Source organism: Hypomesus transpacificus, unplaced genomic scaffold (assembly GCF_021917145.1).
Source record: "Hypomesus transpacificus isolate Combined female unplaced genomic scaffold, fHypTra1 scaffold_280, whole genome shotgun sequence".
Lineage (NCBI taxonomy): Eukaryota > Metazoa > Chordata > Actinopteri > Osmeriformes > Osmeridae > Hypomesus > Hypomesus transpacificus.
Genome location: NW_025813807.1, coordinates 1 through 19,152, shown reverse-complemented (window position 1 = coordinate 19,152; position 19,152 = coordinate 1). Strand labels below are relative to the sequence as shown.

At 48.4% G+C, this 19,152-nt stretch overlaps 1 protein-coding gene across 1 annotated transcript; it reads right to left on the bottom strand.

Annotated features, from left to right (window-relative positions):
• Positions 1–4: 4 nt before the first annotated feature.
• LOC124463449 (ral GTPase-activating protein subunit beta-like) lies at positions 5–19,149 on the bottom strand (the record flags this gene model as incomplete). Its single annotated transcript, XM_047015166.1, is given in 30 exon segments — positions 5–2,132; positions 2,347–2,492; positions 2,912–2,990; positions 3,239–3,362; positions 3,697–3,833; positions 4,311–4,433; positions 5,001–5,169; positions 5,276–5,434; positions 5,724–5,933; positions 6,748–6,903; positions 7,384–7,487; positions 7,646–7,833; positions 7,934–8,082; positions 8,388–8,570; positions 9,186–9,316; positions 10,026–10,170; positions 10,265–10,329; positions 11,223–11,370; positions 11,520–11,634; positions 11,952–12,119; positions 12,352–12,553; positions 15,752–15,971; positions 16,238–16,389; positions 17,465–17,515; positions 17,709–17,887; positions 18,316–18,335; positions 18,337–18,448; positions 19,011–19,060; positions 19,062–19,112; positions 19,114–19,149. Coding segments are annotated over 30 exon segments (3,966 nt in total), but the record flags the coding sequence as incomplete, so codon positions are not given.
• Between the last annotated feature and the right edge of the window lie 3 nt (positions 19,150–19,152).

Below are 19,152 nucleotides of genomic sequence, written 5' to 3'. Positions count from 1 at the left end.
CAAGTTACAAGTGTAAATTCACTTTATTGGTCAAATTCACCCTGTAAACAAAAGTTCAACAGAAAGGACAAGGAGAAATTAAATGAGCATTGAGAGTATTAATAAATGAATATGACATTAAATACCCACTTTAATTCTCCCACATAGAATTGCATACATACATAAAATATTATTTTGCCGTTTCAAACTAGGAATGCAACAGACAACTCATACCGTATGTCTTATGTACACATAACCTCCTCTTTCTATACAAGTTAAAACCTTAAATATGACCTAACGGCATATGAGTAATTTAGTTAAGGAATGACTGATTGTGTACAACTGCTCTGATTCATATTTCATCATTTGCTTTAATTTTCCATAACTAAAAGGCACGTGCAAAAAAAGCACGGTAATTCATAAAATCAAGTCGGGGAACATGATCCATAAACTCGATTTTAGAAACTGATAGAGTAAACCTTCTGACAATTCACATTTCACAAGATTAAACTCTTCTTTCAAGGTTTTTTTTTTTTTGCACTGCAAACTAATGTAAAAAGACAAAAGGTATGTGAAATGACAAAGAGGAGGAAAGTAAACCAAAAAAGTGAGCTCAGTGCATTAAGACTTCAGCCACAGTACTATGTAAAAGCCAGCAGGTCTCCTCTTCAATCATGACCATAAGTTCACATTATTACAGGCAGACAGTTAAGGGTTTGCACTGGAACAATAGTACAGTAAGTAAACAAAACAAGGTAAACAAACTAGTCAAAGTAAACAGGAGTAACCATGATTGTATAGATAAGTTATTTTGAAAAGGGAATCTCATGATATCTTTTGGTCTGTATATCAACCTCCATTAATATCACTGGTAAAGTAAACTAAAGAGAAAGCAAACTTTGTTGTCAAGTTACCGCCCTTATAATATGGAATGGTGAAAAGGTGAGGTGATCTTGTGAGATGACTCAGTACTAAGAGAGAAGGATTATTTCCTATGGTCTGTTTTTTCTATAGACTACAACTGAGGCTATGACTGGCACTGAGCACGCTTGATACAGATACAACCCCTGACTGTGAGACAGTGTGTCGAGTAGACAGGAGTAGAATCACATCTCGGGTGCAAAAGTCTCCACTCACATACAGTGCAATATAAACCATAAATTCAAATAATTTAACATCTTGAAAAGCATAAAACCTGATTAAAATCCTTTAAAAAGTAATGTATCTGTGGGGGTTATCCTTGGACATACATCAAATGGTCATAACGAAATCAAAGTTTCTACCAAAACAGTGGTGAACAGATTGCAACCTAGACTTTAGGTCTTGAGTTTAGGCCCAAGTACATTAAGAGTGACTGAAAGATCATGCTCCACAGGATGGGGCAACTCAACAGCAGGGAAGACTAGCTCCAAATCTTCCCAGAGGTTCAACAGAAACAAATATCAAATTCCATCTCAGTTTTTTCTTTCTTTTAAACAAATGCCTGTCTGTGTATGTTACCTCCACAGAAAACAAACCTGATACTTTAGGCAAATCAGCATACATTAAAGTACTGTCATCACACACTGCAAGATGGAGGATTTCAAGGCCAACAGCACATCTTAAAAGTAACTTCAGAAAGGCATAGGCTACTCTATTGCATTCAAAGAAAGGCAGAAACTGTTGCCACAAAGCGTGGACTCAGTACCGTGTGTGGCAGAGTCCTCTACCCAAAGCTTATTAACTGACAGGGCCATTCCAAGTTAGGCTCCGGTGTGTATAAATCTATCCTTTGCATTTTTTTTTTACTTCTTGTTTTTGTGACACTTTGCCCTTGGTAAATGGCAGACAAGTGTTGATATAAATTACAAACTACAGTAAAAATATAGACAATCTGTGAGTGCATGTGTGCGGTTCTGTGTGTTTGTGTGTGTATGTGGTGTGTGTGTGTCTGCATACAGGTGTGTCTTTACAGAGGGGTCAAAGGTGAGGCCTCCCCACTCCCACCTCTTGGAACAGAGAAGTGTAGAACTCTGGCTCCAGCTGCTTGTTTCGGTAGCGGTGGACGACCTCTGTGATCTTCTGCTTTCGCCTGACGTGGGGAGGGTTGTACGAGTCGCTCTCCAGACGCCTTCGCCGGCACACGTTGATGACTGTCTGACGCACCAGGAACCCTGAGAGAGAGAGAAATAACAACAAACTGGCTCGTCAGCAAACTAGGGGGCATAATTTTTTTAAATTTTTTAAACGTAACAATATACGTAGTATCAATATAAAAGTATTCATATGAATATACAAGCTGATAAGTTTTAAGATAACATTCTGGCCTAGATTGAGGAAGTAAAAGTGAATAGGCAAGGAGATGGAAAGGAGTGAGGAGGTACTGACCTAGTACCCTGCGGCCAACCACCATCCCGTCCACCAATGGGACGGCCATGCTGAACTTGCCCACGGCTCCATGGAGTCTAATCCTGAACAGGCCCGTCTTCAAAGGGTGGATGAAGATCAGGGGGATGTCCTTCTCCAACCCTGACCTTTAGAGGGATGGAGAGGGAGGGGGGAAGGAGGTGGGGAACAGGGAAGAGTTTAAGGTAAACATTTTATATTTGTGTATATATATTGTCATATTTAACCATTTTGGATAAAGAGCAGAATGGTGATGTTGACTGATCATTCAAGCAGCGTTTTTTTTTTCCAAATCTGTCAGGTAGCAACTGAATGTTCTCTGAAACACAGATAATCGAAAATAGATGATGCAAGATGTGCTCATAAACTAAGAAACTAGGATGGGTAGCAACTGTAACAGCTTGACGCATTATGTTGTAACATTTGGACGTGCTTGAACATCTGTCTGATTCTCCCAGTAATCATGTCTGACAAAAGATGGTGTTGGTGTTGACTAATCTCAGACAGCAGCGTTGGTGTCTGTGGCTGTGGGCGTGGCCTCCCGTACCGGCAGGAAGTGCTGTTGCCGGCGCTCGTCTCCAACCCTGTGGTCGTTTCTGCCATAAGATCTGAAAGAGGGAAGTTGTCTACATAGGACAAAAACACACACAAAAATTATCAGGCTATGGGGGAGGGGGGGGGGGTGAGAGGATCACATGACTTGAGTTTCAACCTATTAAAACTCCTCAGGAAATGAACATGCACAATAAAGCTGAACCGAACTTTTGAATGTCGGTGAAATCACAGGTAAAATCTAATCAGGACAGAAGCGACACCTCGAAAGGGGACGTGTGGTTTCATTCTGGTAGAGGAGGAAGTGGCGGAGGTTGTTTACCGATGTCATCGAAGCGCTCCACCCAAACGACCAACACCTTGGTCTCTGGCCCCAGGGGAGGGGGCCCCAGGGGAGGGACAGCCCTTCCTGTTGAGGCTCTCTTAGTCTTCACCACGGGACTGAGCTGGAGAGGAACATCACATGTAGAGGTGTTAACCGCACCAGTCATCCTGGATAGGCTTGGTTTGTTAGATGCAAATATGATCTCTGTATCTTTACATATACACACTAGGTATATACCTACTGTGTTTAATATATTTAGAAAAGATAAGACATGCACACAGTGCGTGCATGTCTTATCTTTAAAAAAAATATATATATATATATACAGTATGTGTGTGCATGTCTTATCTTTTTTAAATGTATTTTTATCATGGTTTCTCTTGTTATCAAAATGGGTTATTTATTCAGAAGATGAAGAGTGGGAGGACCCCACCCTAGTGTGGTTAACAGTTCACCTTCTTGGCCGTCTCCAGGTTGTCAGAGTGATTGGGGAACAGCTCCAGAGTCAGATTGGGTTGCTTCAGTAAGTTAGGCAGGGCGTCCATGTTGGTGTCTGGCTCCACTGTGGAGTCACTGTGCACCGAGCACTCTTCTACAAACAGGGGGAAATACATTTTAAAATACATTTGACCAAGACCCAACTCCATTGAGGCCCGCTAGCGTACTTCAGGGGTTCTCCACCTTTTTGGGGCCAGGGACCCCTTACAGGGGAGAACATTTTCCAAGGACCCCCCCATAATCGTAACACCCATTCAGCATACCCTTTGTGCTCTTAAATGGACACAATATGCTTGTTGTATCGCTGAAAATGTTCCCCATCTGTAGATTATTAAATACATTTTCACTTTTTAATGATACAGCACAATTTCTTTTTAAATTAAGTGATTATTTCGCGGAGCCCCTAGGTATGGTTTGCGGTCCCCTGGGTATGGTTTGCGGTCCCCTGGGTATGGTTTGCGGTCCCCTGGGTATGGTTTGCGGTCCCCTGGGTATGGTTTGCGGTCCCCTGGGTATGGTTTGCGGTCCCCTGGGTATGGTTTGCGGAGCCCACTTTGAGAACCACACCGACCTGAGGAGTCTGTCAGAGACGGGACGACGAAGGCGATCTCGGTCAGAGCGTCAGCGTAGTACAACACCTTCTTCTCCCCGTTAAACACAGAGCCGCCCGTGTCCTGTGGTGTGGACTCCTCCTCTGCCACACACACCACACACACACACACACACACACACACACACAACAGTTACCATCTTCACCCACATTCATGGAAGTGCTTTTGTCTTCATGGGTTCATGCAATGCAATAGGTGGATACGCTGATGCGCTGGGTTCAGTTCATACTGTCTTCTACCTGGGCATGTGTCTCACCTCTCACCTGTCCGTCTTCTACCTGGGCAGGTGTCTCACCTGTCTGTCTTTTACCTGGGCAGGTGTCTCACCTCTCACCTGTCTGTCTTCTACCTGGGCAGGTGTCTCACCTCTCACCTGTCTGTCTTCTACCTGGGTAGGTGTCTCACCTGTCTGTCTTCTACCTGGGCATGTGTCTCACCTCTCACCTGTCTGTCTTCTACCTGGGCAGGTGAATCACCTGTCTGTCTTCTACCTGGGCATGTGTCTCACCTCTCACCTGTCTGTCCTCTACCTGGGCAGGTGTCTCACCTGTCTGTCTTCTACCTGGGCAGGTGTCTCACCTCTCACCTGTCTGTCTTCTACCTGGGCAGGTGTCTCAACTGTCTGTCTTCTACCTGGGCAGGTTTCTCACCTGTCTGTTGGTCGTCGTGGCCATCAGAGCAGGAGTTGAGGGTCCAGCTGGTGTCCAGGTGTCCGGTCCAGCCTGGATGACTGGCCACATCCACGGGCCAGCCTAGCGACAGAAGAAACTCCAGGAAGTTGGGCTGGACACTGGACGACGACTCCACGTTCCTCAGGATCTACCAATCACAAAATAAGTAGTCTCAGGACATACGGGAGGTGGGGAATTATAGTCGATATTCGAAGGCGTCAAGCTCTGTTTGTGAAATCTTAGCCGGTTCTCACCTCCTGACTGCTTTTCTGCCCCGCCCTCATGTAGAATACAAAGACGGTGTCAAAAGGTCGGCATGGTAACAGGTCCAGGTAGGCGATGTCCTCGAAGAAACCTGGCAGTGAGGAGTCCAGTCCAATCAGATGAGGAGGTAGTTGACTGTTGCCGGGTTCCTGGGGGGGGAAAAAACCCATTGAAGATTGAGACATGTCGCAAGTCGCTACATACGACTTTGTCACTAGGGAAGGTTGCAAAATCTGTCGACATTGTTGCTAAATTGGCAACACTGTTTAACCGATAGCTAGTATTAACCGGCAAACATTTGTATTATCGGTTAGCGATTACACGGTTAATTATGAGCATTCCTACTGGGGATATATGTATTTCATATTATGGGATGTGAGCGCTAAACAAGCCAAGAAAACATATACATCTGGATATCAGAAAACTACAGTGCCCAACCTTCAGTGCCTCTAGAGACAGGAAGCCAAAATGTGAGAGGAAGAGCCGAGCTGTCTGGAACTCCTGAGCAGGTGAGGGGGGTTTGCAGTCGGTCTGGGGGTCCGGGAAAGGCTTCGACCTCCAGAGGTCGTCGCCATGGCGCTCGAGGGAGCTCTCGTACTCTATCTGTTTGTTCATCACGCTGCTTAGCTTGTCGTGCTGCACCTCCAGCTGTGAGGAAAAATGGACCGAACAAAGACTGTGAGGCCAGTCGTCACACACACACGCACACACACGCACACACACGCACACGCACACACACGCACACGCACGCACACACGCACACACACGCACACACACGCACACACACACGCACACACACCACTGTCCCTCAGCATACACAGATTCATACAATCCTCAGAATCCTCAGTTTCTAGACCCCAAGCTTAACCAAATAAAAAATCAAATCAAATGTATTTGTATAGCCCTTTTTACACGCAAGCATGTCAGAGGGCTTCACATACGCCCATAGAACTGCCCCTCAACCAACTTAAACCCTCAAGGAAGACAAGGAAAAACTCCCAGAAAAACTCCCAACAGGAGTTAACCACAACCTCACCCCGTGTCAGGGAACTAAGAAATGTTAACCTCGAGCGATTTCTTTGAGTGAAAACGGTGACAAATTCCGAGGTGGTAAAAGTATTCGGAAAGAACAGCCTGCCAGGCCCGTTGACACTTGAGGCCTCTCCCTCCCCTGAAGGCAGGAACAACTCACATATGGAATACTACCCCTCAGGGAGCACATAACTGCCACGTCATCCATATCCTGTCAGTTCACAAAAACATTAATGTTGTTTTTACAAGCGTTGGGGTGTAGAACTTGGTAGAATTGAATGGTGAATGACTGACTCACTGAGTTGCAAGTTGTAACCTTGCCGTTGAGAAACAAAAAAAAGAATTTGGAGGCAGGTTACCACAGAATCTGACTGAGGAACGGAAACACCTAGCCTACAGCCAAGTCACGGCTGGACCTGGAGGATCTCACCTCCTTGTTGACGATGTCGTCCAGATCAGGGATGCTGACATCAGCCTTGACCAGAGGGATCTTGTCCACTTCTTCGGGGAAGGGCCTCTGCTTGACGGTGTACTTGATGCCTACGTCATTGTTGGGCGTGGGCCGACCTTCAGGCACAAACACCTGCTGTAGGAGAGGAGGAGCATGGAATCAGCTGGAGGGAGCACCAGGAGCAGGGGTGAGAGGAGGGACAATCACAGGTCACGATGAGGATGTCCGCTACTGGTTCACCACACAGGGGTCAGGGTCAACAGCTTTTAAAACCGGCCGCTCTGAAAACCACCGTGTTCACCCCTCGGTCCCATCCGCCAGTAGCTCTGAGTGACGTGTGTTCCATGTAGTGGGAGAGTGATATCCTGAGTGTTGATATGAGTGTTTGTGTGTGTGTATAACTGATGGTTCTTCCCTTTGGGACTTATTTCGTTTTTTCACAATGTATGTTTCATGTTTTGGCTACCCGCAATGTTTGGGGCTATCTCGTTGTCATGATCAGTGACCTATGCACTTTTGTAAAGCTCTCTTTTGGAAGTCACTTTGGATAAAAGCGTCTACTAAATGCATAAATGTAAATGGAATGTAAATGATGGGCGGCCTGGTTGTTCTCACCCTCTGGTTGGCCCGGGCTCCTCTGGGCTGGTGGAAGAGCTGCATAGTCCAGGCGTGTCTGCCCGCCATCCCTCGGATCAGAACCGTCACGGACGGACTGGGGTCTGGAGAGACACAAGCAGCAGTCATGACGTGGACGAGCAACGCCAAACTGTGAAACTAACTCAGGGCTCCCAATCAAAGTGCCCACTAGTCTGAGCCAAAATGGCCGCCTCGCAATCCACTTCTTTGCTGTCACCGGACGCTCTGGTTGCTGACTCACTCTGCTCATTGCCCAGCGGCTGCTCCAGCATGGCTAGGATGACAGAGTTGTCCAGGACAAAGTAGCGGAAGTTGCTAGCCCCTGTGGAACTAAGTCTGGCATAGCCAATCAGAGTGTCCTCGTTCAGCAGGCTACAGGTGGAGGCGGGGCCGCTGGCGGATGGGAACGCCCCCAGGACCTGCATGATGCTACAGGTCACCAATCAGAGGGCAGACAGGTTTACAAACAAGACCCATGGACAGGAAGTTCTATTATCAGTAGCCAATAGGAGCTGGGAGAGGGCCTCACCAGGACAGTGTGGCCTCTGCGGCATCCTTCACCCTCTTGGAGGCGGGGTTATGCTCCTTCTCCCCCTTGTGTCTCACTTCCTGGTCGTGTCTGGACTTGCTGCCTGAGATCCCCAGCTCCACGATCTCCAGCACCTCCATCAGACAGTCCTGCAGACACACAACCACCCATCAAGCAAAGACCATCAAATATTATAAGTTCCTGTTGAGGAAACCTGGTTTTACACTGGTTTGTCCTAACAATCCAACTGTGACAATTTTGCCAAAATCATAAAAATCTTTTCCATATTAACCAGATATCATAAATTGCTCTCGTCATTAACGATGGCATCCCAGTCATAAGCAAAAGAGAAACTCTTATCCCTGCTCATAATGTAGGTTCCAGGGCCTTATAACCTCCAACGAACACACAACACGTGTTGAAACTAAGGATCTGGGGGGTCTTGGCAGATCACCTTCTCATCCAGCATGTCTGGGTGCTCAGTCAGCCACACACACAGGCACTGGAAGGCAGCCACGATCATGGAGTGGAGGTCCCTGGAGTGGAGGGGGGCGGGGCGGCTGCACTGGAACACGATGTAGCCGCACACGCAGCTGACCGCACGCTTGCGCTCCGCCGTGTCGACGCACGCCTTCACCTGGAGACGGAGACGCGGCGATGGTCACGCGGGGAGCACAGGGTCGGGGGGGAGCACAGGGTCGGGTGAGGGAGCACAGGGTCGGGGGGGGGAGCACAGGGTCGGGAGGGGAGCACAGGGTCGGGGGGGGGAGCACAGGGTCGGGAGGGGAGCACAGGGTCGGGGGGGAGCACAGGGTCGGGGGGGGGGAGCACAGGGTCGGGGGGGAGCACAGGGTCGGGAGGGGAGCACAGGGTCGGGAGGGGAGCACAGGGTCGGGGGGGGAGCACAGGGTCGGGGGGGGAGCACAGGGTTGGGCGGACATGGGGTCACGATACACCTTGGGTTTTATGTTGTTGATTTTTAAGCAGTTCTGTGCATTTTAGGTTTACTCTAAACTCTAGGTTTACTCTACTCTTGGCTACGACACTAATTCCTATATTTTGTTTTTAACTATATTTGTATGTATGCTTCTGCCTGTCTTGGCCAGGTCTCCCTTGAAAAATAGATTCTCAATCTCAATGGGTCTCTCCTGGTTAAATAAAGGTTATAATACTCTTGAGGAGTGATATCGTCCCTGCTGATGCAGCCAGCAGGGAAGCGTCGCCCTCTAGTGGTGGGTCTGTGGAGGCTCACCTTAGCCAGGCCAGCCAACAGCTCCAGGGCGGCCAGGGAGATGCTCATCTCAGCCCTCCACTGGGCACTGAGTCTCTGGGTCACCAGGTGGATGCTGCGCACCAGCAGCCCCGCCGCCGTATCTGGAAGAGCTGGAAGATATAACAAACCCACCCGGAAAAGGCCCACCACCACGCAGAGACAGCAGAGAAGCACACGCTGGCTGTTAGGACATGCTGGGGAGGGAGGAGCCTCTGGCTGGAACCCCCTCTGATAGGCTCAGCTCTAGGGCCAATCGGATGGACCGGGATTTGGTTTTCGCAAGACGGGCATTTTAGCTCTCTTATAGAAATTGTTTTAGCTTAAACCATGGGGGGGGACAAAGTATTCTATTTGGGGGCGCCTTGGCCTGTGAATAACTCCCCTTGAAGTTGACCCTGCCCCCGTACTGAGTCGTGGAGGAGGGGGAAAGGGGGAGGGATGGTTGGTTATGACAAATCTTGTCATGTCACCTGTGTCATGCCAGTGACAAACACAGCACATCAACCAGGAAGGTGAAAAGGCCCACGAGGGGAGAAGAGAACCTCATAGGGGAGAAGATCTCGACAGAGAGCACTGCACCACAGCAAAGAGACCGGATCACCTACAGATGCATTTTACCCAACGCTTCTTAACTCTGAACACCACTTTTACCACGTTGGCTACAATACCAAAAAAAAGTGTTCATTGTGTTAAGTTTGCACGGCGATAACATTGTCAACTATACAATTAAAACTCCAGTTTAGTTCTTACAAAATGGCTCCAGCTTAATCACAATAACGGCCGGCAGGATATGACAGTTCCCTAACAGGAAGTGCTCACCGTAGTCTCGGAGCAGGGCCTGACCCGGGCGTTCTGAGTCAGGGCTGGTGGGCTCAGCGCTGCCCCCGCTGGTGAAGCTGATGCTACTGTTAGTCCGGCTGTGGCTGTTACTCCTCAGCCCTGTGTGGCTCCCGTCAACGCTGCCCTGAAACACACACACACAGGGTTGGAACACTGCAACATTGTTAGCGTTAGCATAATTCTACCATGATTGGATGTGTTGACAGTGAAGGCCATACTGTTTCAGTCTGTGTTCCTATGGCCTCCAGAAGTGCAGAGTCTTGCACAATGTTGAGCATTGCACCTGTAAAGTGGAGGAACAAAAAAGACAGAAACAGATCAGTCAAAAAGAAACTAGAACAGTTTTGTGAGCGTGGAGGGGGTCTGGGTGGAGGGTAGAGGGGGACTGGGTGGAGGGTGGAGGGGGTCTGGGTGGAGGGGCTCTGCGTGGAAGGGCTCTGCGTGGAGGGGCTCTGGGTGGAAGGGCTCTGCGTGGAGGGGCTCTGGGTGGAAGGTAGAGGGGGTCTGGGTGGAGGGGGTCTGGGTGGAGGGTAGAGGGGGTCTGGGTGGAGGGTAGAGGGGGTCTGGGTGGAGGGTGGAGGGGGTCTGGGTGGAGGGTAGAGGGGGTCTGGGTGGAGGGTAGAGGGGGACTGGGTGGAGGGTAGAGGGGGTCTGGGTGGAGGGTAGAGGGGGACTGGGTGGAGGGTGGAGGGGGACTGGGTGGAGGGTAGAGGGGGTCTGGGTGGAGGGTAGAGGGGGTCTGGGTGGAGGGTAGAGGGGGTCTGGGTGGAGGGTGGAGGGGGTCTGGGTGGAGGGTAGAGGGGGTCTGGGTGGAGGGTAGAGGGGGACTGGGTGGAGGGTGGAGGGGGACTTGGTGGAGGGTAGAGGGTGGAGGGTGGAGGGTAGAGGGGGTCTGGGTGGAGGGTGGAGGGGGACTGGGTGGAGGGTAGAGGGGGTCTGGGTGGAGGGTGGAGGGGGTCTGGGTGGAGGGTGGAGGGGGTCTGGGTAGAGGGGCCCTGGGTGGAGGGGCTCTGCGTGGAGGGGCTCTGCGTGGAGGGGCTCTGGGTGAAGGGGCTCTGCGTGGAGGGGCTCTGGGTGGAAGGTAGAGGGGGTCTGGGTGGAGGGGCTCTGGGTGGAAGGTAGAGGGGGTCTGGGTGGAGGGGCTCTGCGTGGAAGGGCTCTGCGTGGAGGGCCTACCTAGGATGAGCTGGGTGTTGTTGGGGTCGGTCTCCGTCTGCAGAGCCCCTATGAGGACATTGACCAGACGCAGTCTGAGCGACAGGAAAGAAACAGGCTGGTCGTGAGGCGAGCCGTCATCCTCGCCGAACTTCCCCTCCAGCAGAACCTGCCCGGGCCAGATGAAAACACCACACGTGACGATCAGTTAGTGTCAGCTAGTCCCCACCAATCGCTCAGTCTGCACAGAGACAAACACACCAAGCTTTGTTTCTCCTGGGGAAAAAGTCCAAACTAGAACCGCAGGTCACACGCTACCTCTGACTTAATGTTGCCGAAGTGGTGAGGCAGGGGCAGCATGGACAGGAGGATGTGTATCGAAGCCCTCCTCAGGTCTGTGGGGTTCACGTACACCTTGAACTTGGACAGCTCCCTGGGGATAGACAGATGTGGTCCATGAATCCATACAGGCTCACTGACTGTACATCAACTTGGCTCAAAATACTCGTATTTGAAGGTCTCTTTGGCGTAAAGCTTCAGCTGCATGAATTACATGCACTGGCAATTATGATGTCATAGCTACATGCGCCTCGGGGACAAATAAAGTGCATTGACTTGAATATACATGCGGCTACGGTTTCACAACAATATTTTCTCAGGGAACTCCTCTCTGTCAAACACCGGGGCAGGGACACCTTGAGGTCCACTGACAGCTGGGAGCCCTTGGGCTTTCTGCTGCCTCTCAGCTACCTGTCGGGGAGGATGGTCTCCAGAGCGGAGATGAAGTACGGGACCACCACGTTGACGCCCTTCAGGTCGGAGCATAACAGGCCGGCTGAGTTGAGGATGATGCAGGCCAGCACCGGCCGGCAGATGAAGTCTGAAATCTGGAGGCCCTGGATCAGAACCATGTAGAACCTGCCGAGGCAGACAAAAGGCTGTTCAAAACACAAATGACGACTTCAAAACACTTACAACATGTGGTAGGTATAATGCAAACAAATCAGTTAAAACAGGCTTGCGCGGGCTTTTAGCGTGACTACATTGAATCCTGTTCACCTCCACATAACTTTTGACATTGTGGCTAACGCCACGGCTAACGTTAGCTGCTAGCATGCCAACAGGAAAGGGAGGGGGGGATGAGTTTCACCTGGACAGGTAGACAGGAAGGATGTCCTCTCCGGTCTTCTTGCTGCAGAAGATGCGACAGAGAGTCCCACAGGCCTCCGCCCGGCCGGACTCGTAGCTCTCAGGGAACTCGTTGGCGTCGAACAAGGGGTTGGACACCATGGAGTCTGCGGACATGTGAGAACCCTTCCTCCTCAGCTCCAGACCCACCTGGGTGGCTACGGCTGTGGAGAGCAGGACGAGACGGCAGTGAAAGGACCCCGTGGATGACAGGCGGTCGTCCTTGCGCATGCACGCGTACAAAACGGAGGAAAACAACTTAAATCGTATGCGGTCGCGCACACACACACAAGCACACGCACGCGGGGAAACTGAAACAGACAAACGTGTATTAGGAATAGAAAACAGAGGGAGGGGTAAGACTGGGATCAAGGTCATACTGATACCGAAATCCAACACTCGCTCATAGTCAGCAGGCACACACAGAAGGGACTTCTGACACAAAGAGTTTGACACATAACTAAAACAAGTGACTGAGGTTTCAACTGAATTGAAACGTAAACACGTTTTTTTCCCAGTGGTTGCAAAGTCCATGTGTCAGCTTCCCTGCATGGTGATGTCACAGTCACGTCGTAGACACATTCACTTCATGCATTGAGGCACCAAACAGAAGTCCAGATGAACTTACAACAGAATAGTGATATCAAAATAAAACAAAAAATATAGAGATAATTTGTTGGGGGGGGGGGGGGGTAAAACAACAGAACAACCGCTGAGATGAGGTGGTGTAGTCACAAACTGGCAACGCTGTACTGGGACAGCGGTGAGTCTGTGCTTCCTTCTCCTGGGAGAACGTTGAAGGAACGTTGAAAGAACGTCCAGATGGGCGAGGATAAAGAAACAATGGTTTTGTGATGATCATGGAGAACGAGACCAAAGCGGGGGTGGGGCGGGGTGGGGGGGGGGGGGGTGTTGGAAGAACTGAGGCTGCGAATCAAGAAGTAAGCCGCCGCTCCTACTTACAAGATTTATAAGAAAGGAGAATTTGGATAAAAGAGGCTGCAAGATAACAGAAAATAGTGGAGACAAATCAAAGCAGATCAAGATTCTTTTTTTTTTTTTCAATTCATCAAGCATGAATTGTGTTTTCTCCTCAATGGATGACCTTGGACCCTGAAACTGCTGCAGCACAGAGCAACGTCAGACATGGTCGACGAGAGTCAGCATGCAGGACAGGACACTGACACACAGAGGAATAGAACTAGAGGAATAGAACTAGAGGAAAAGAGGAAGTCTTTCACATCCACACTCATTCTTCTACTTCATAATGGCCTGGGAGTCCTAGACAGGATTAATGAGAAGGTGACTACCTGTAGTGTTCACTGGGTTTAACAGACAGTCTCCCACATCTACACGGGCATTTCTATGTACAGTGCCCTCCAAAAGTATTGGAACAGTGAGGCCAATTCCTTTATTTTTGCTGTAGACTGAAAACATTTGGGCTTGACATCAAACGATGAATGTGAAACCAGAGATCAACGTTTCAGCTTTTATTTCCAGGTATTTACATCAGGATCTGATGCACAAATTAGAAAATATCACCTTTTTGTTCGAACCCACCCATTTGTCACGTGAGCAAAAGTATTGGAACATGTGACTGACAGGTGTGTTTTGTTGCCCAGGTGTGTCCTATTACATACATTATTCAATCAATAAATACCACTGAATGTCTACACTCAGGTTCAGATTGGGTAAGATAGGTTTTGTCTATGCAGACTGTATTCAGAGGTGAAAACAACATGAAAACCAGAGCGCTGTCTTTGGGTGAAAAACAAGCAATTGTGAGTCTTAGAGAAGATGGAAAATCAATCAGAGCCATTGCAGAAACATTGGCCATAGCCAGTACAACCATTTGGAATGTCCTGAAGAAGAAGAAAACTACTGGTGTACTAAGTAACAGACGTCGAACAGGTAGACCAAGGAAAACATCAGCAGTTGATGACAGAAACATTGTGAGAGCTGTAAAGAAAGACCCTAAAACAACTGTTAGTGAGATCAGCAACAACCTCCAGATGGCAGGAGTGAAGGTATCACTATTTACTGTTCGCAGAAGACTTCATGAACAAAAGTACAAGGGCTACACCAGAAGATGCAAACCACTCATTAGCAAGAAGAATAGGAAGGCCAGGCTGGAATTTGCCAAAAAGTACAGAGATGAACCTCAAAAATTCTGGGACAAAGTTTTATGGACTGATGAGACAAAGATTAACTTTTACCAAAGTGATGGAAAGGCTAAAGTTTGGAGAAAGAAAGGAACTGCTCATGATCCCAAACACACAAGCTCATCTGTGAAACACGGTGGAGGTAATGTCATGGCTTGGGCTTGCATGGCTTCTTCTGGGACGGGCTCATTAATCTTCATTGAGGATGTAACACATGATGGCAGCAGCAAAATGAACTCGGAAGTCTACAGAAACATTTTGTCTGCCAATTTAAGGAAAGATGCAACCAAACTGATTGGCAGAGCCTTCATCATGCAGCAAGATAACGACCCAAAACACACTGCCAAAACAACAAAGGAGTTCATCAGGGGCAAGAAATGGAAGGTATTAGACTGGCCAAGTCAATCTCCAGACTTAAACCCTATAGAGCATGCATTTTACCTGCTTAAGAGGAGACTGAAGGGAGGAACCCCACAAAACAAACAACAACTGAAAGAGGCTGCAGTGAAAGCCTGGGAAAGCATCAAAAAGGAAGAATGCAAAAGTTTGGTGACGTCAATGGGTCACAGACTTGCTGCAGTTATTGAAAGCAAAGGATTTGCAACCAAATATTAAGTCTTATTCACTTAAATATGTTTTAAGTATATCTGTTCCAATACTTTTGATCACATGACAAATGGGTGGATTCAAACAAAATGTGATATTTTCTTAGTTGTGCATCAGATCCTGATGTAAATACCTGGAAATAAAAGCTGAAACGTTGATCTCTGGTCTCACGTTCATTATTTGATGTCAAGCCCAAATGTTTTCAGTCTACAGCAAAAATAAAGGAATTCGCCTCACTGTTCCAATACTTTTGGAGGGCACTGTATATATAAATCTCACAAACTGTGGTGCTTATTGGTACTCTGATGGTTGTGAAGTGATCTATCCATTTTATTGTGCATCTGAACAGAAACACTTAGCCCTGCACATCAATCAGCCCTTCACACAGAAAAACACAAGTAAAGAAAGAGAAAACCACACTTGACAACACACACACACACACACAACCCTAAACCCACATCAACACACACAACCCTAAACCCACATCAACATGCACACACAGATAAACAACACACCTACCAACATACAGTATAAATGACTTGTTACTAAGTTATCCTACATGCTAGCAGCTAGGCTAACGGTCTCGGGTCTTACCAGTCATGCTAGGGTCTCTACTGAGGCCGCTGTGCAGCTTGCAGTGCACCAGAGAAGCATCAAACAGCCATTGGCCGAACAGGTTGAGGATGCTGTTGACCTTGGCCCGAGCCGGGGCAGGGAGTGGCCTGGATTCCCAGCTGCTCTGATTGGGGCTGGAGAGCAGGGTGGGGGAGGAGGAAGGCTGCTGGGACACTTTATTCGGCTGGGAGACACTCCCCTGTAGAGGGGGCAGAGACAAGAGACAAGCACATCTTGTACACAATCACCACCACCAAGTAAAGATGTTTACATTTCTGTCACGCTTCTAGCATAGGTATGACGTGAGCAGCCACGATTTCTATCATAGCTACCTGACGGAATCTTTGGTCTCCTAGATACCAGGTGGTATCTAGGATACCACTTATACTCCACCCCCCCCCCCCCCCCAAAAAAGAATATGACTGCCTACACCAGGGCTTGGCAGACCTGCTGCAGTTGACTCACAGTGGAACTTTTGCTGTAGGTTTTGGTGACCACGGTGTGTCTCTGCTTTCGGCTGTGAGGGGGCGTGGTGTTGTTGACCGAGGGAGGCGAGGACATGCTCAGCCTGTTGACGGGCGTGGGGGGGGCACTGTCAGCTCGGGGCCGAGAGATGCCTGGAGAGGACAAGGTCAAAGGTCACGGGATGAGACAACAGAGAGACTCCCCGTGGGTTAAAGAAAAGGAAAACAAAAGTCACCAGTAACAGTGGCAGAAGGTTGCCCCTAGCGACTTATCCAGGGCCAAAATGTGATTTGTCTCTCTAATGGTGGATGCTGTTAAGAGACGTTAAACTTATCTGGCCCTGAATCTGTGGTCTGGGGGCAAACTAGTCGATGCCTACTGCCTGTCATTGTCCTCTTGTGTGTTATTGTGGTGGGAAGAGGAGATTGAACATCAACATGTAGACCCTGTAAGGTTTAAAATTACGACGTCCCTTTTAGCTCTTTAATTGCTAATTTCTTTTTTTTGAAAGACCACATTTACATAACCAATGGTCTTGCCTTGCAATGCCATTGGATAAATGTGGTCTTTCGACAAAAAAAAGAAATTTGCAATTAAAGAGCTGAAATTGACGTTGTAATTTTACAACCAGGGGTCTTACAGGGTTAACAACTTCCACCCCCTCCTCTCAGAGCAGGTCAGACCTTTTAGTAGAAGACATGTGAGAGCACAGAGCAGGTCAGACCTTACAGTAGCTCTCTGTGAGAGCAGCTACAGCCTCTGAAGTCTCTCCAGGAGTGTGCTCACAGATAAAGAACCAGTTATGCTTGATACAACCACATGACTTCATACACGATTATGTAGGTTTTTACGGTTTTAGGGTGGAAACTTAGGAGGGTATTGTTAGAAAGGGAGTTAGCTGCTTTCTAGTCACAGTATGATTTTGTCTTTAGGGCATATCATTCCTGCAAAGCCAAGAGTGTTTGGCAAGTTAACCAGCCACCGGTCTTTGCTTTGCAACATTACTTGCTGCAAGAACCTTACTAAATTATTTCAGTCATAGCCAAGTTAAGGATTTTGTATTTATTCCACTGTCAAATCTGCAGTATGATATGCCAGGGAGCCCATGTTACAAATCAAGAATGTAACCCAGATACCATCACCAGCAATAGAAATGATCATTTTAATTAATAATGAGACGGTTTTAGGTTTTGTTTTGCTTAGCAACGGGAGATTGTCACACAGTACCCTGACTGACCACCGCCTTGCGAACCTGTACTGCTCTCTTTACAGAGACACCTAGAGAGACGAAGGCACACATTTTCACGTCTCCATTCAAACATTCGATTATTTTCAGTAAATTACCATGAAGGTGATTTTAAAATTATCATGAAGGTGATTTTTTATTTATTTATTATGAAATAAATAAAAATAAAAACGCGTGTTAGAGACACAGACTGTGTAACCATGGTGATGCGTGGTGAGGTCGTACCCAGGAAGGCGTCCACCAGGCAGCTGATGCCTCTCATGGCCCTGAAGAAGATCTGGGGCAGCTGCTTCAGGCAGGGGTGCAGAACCACCTCGTGGGGGATACTGCTGGAGTTGAGGAACTGCTCCTGGAACTTGGGCGTGGTGCTCACCACCGTGGGGTTGCTCAGGTCCACAGGGTTGCTGTGGAAACGAGCCGGGGGGTGGGGGAGGGGGGAGTAACAGAGAGAGTTTGGATGGAGGGTTGAGGGGATTGTCACGTCAGGGTCAATTCAAAACATGATAAAATCTTCTCTGCGATCTTATATGACAAAAGTTGGAACTCTAAATAGGCCTGAGTGTCTTGAACGAGCCCCTCCCTGTCTCATGAGAGGACAAAGGGAGGAGGGGAGGGATAAAGAGAGAGAGATAAAGAGAGAGAGAGATAAGAGATAAAGAGAGAGGACAGCAGGATCCTTTGTCCTGGTGTGTAGAGAGAGAGATGTGAGAGAGAGAGAGAGAGAGAGAGAGAGAGAGAGAGAGAGAGAGAGAGAGAGAGAGAGAGAGAGAGACAGAGAGAGACAGAGAGAGACAGAGAGAGACAGAGAGAAAGATCCTTTGTCCTGGTGTACCTGAGCATGTGGAGGAAGCGGGTACCAGGTCTGGGCCACACAGTCGTTGTCCATCTCCACAGGGATCAGGTTGGCGTCCTCATCAGGGACTTTGAAAGGAGGGAACGTGGTGCCGTGGGTGAACCTCAACAACCTGTCAAACAACACACACACACTGTTGGAATATACCTGAATTAATGTGTGTGTGTGTGTGTCTGTGTGTGTGTGTGTGTGTGTGTGTCTGCGTGTGAGAGAGAGAAACAGGTGGTGTCAGAAGCTTTTTTGTCAGTTGGGGACGCTGGTCACATAATCAAATTGGCAGGATAGGCAAATGATGTGGTCCGGTAGAGGAACCGTACCATTTGTCATCGCTACCAAGTCAGTACGGATAGACTATTCCACACCTGTTTGATTCATTCAACATGTGTTGTAACTAGAACAGCTCAGAAAACTAGAAAGAGAAAAAAGAGCTCTTGTGTCCGTGTCAGTTTATACAGCTATCTCTTGAGTAAGGATATTCCTCAGAGATTCCTCCCCTTCTTTCATACTAATGAGCCTGAGTATGAGTAATTTGGGAGTTTTTCAAAACCTTGATGTGTTGGTTTTCAGTGCAGATATGATGCCAAACGGGAAGCCCTTTTGTGACAAGTTTGAGTTAGGATAGAGGCTTGAGAAACACTTGTCAAAAAAAGGCTTGCTTGGAGTTGGTTCCCCACCTGGAGGTGAGAGCGCAGGTCACCCTGCTCCACTGCTCCACCACGGGCGGGGTGGTGTCTCCAGTTAGCCAGCATCTCCCTGGCTGTCTTCCAGTAGGGCGGGGGTGGGGAAACAACGGGCGCACGCCAGCAACCACACCTC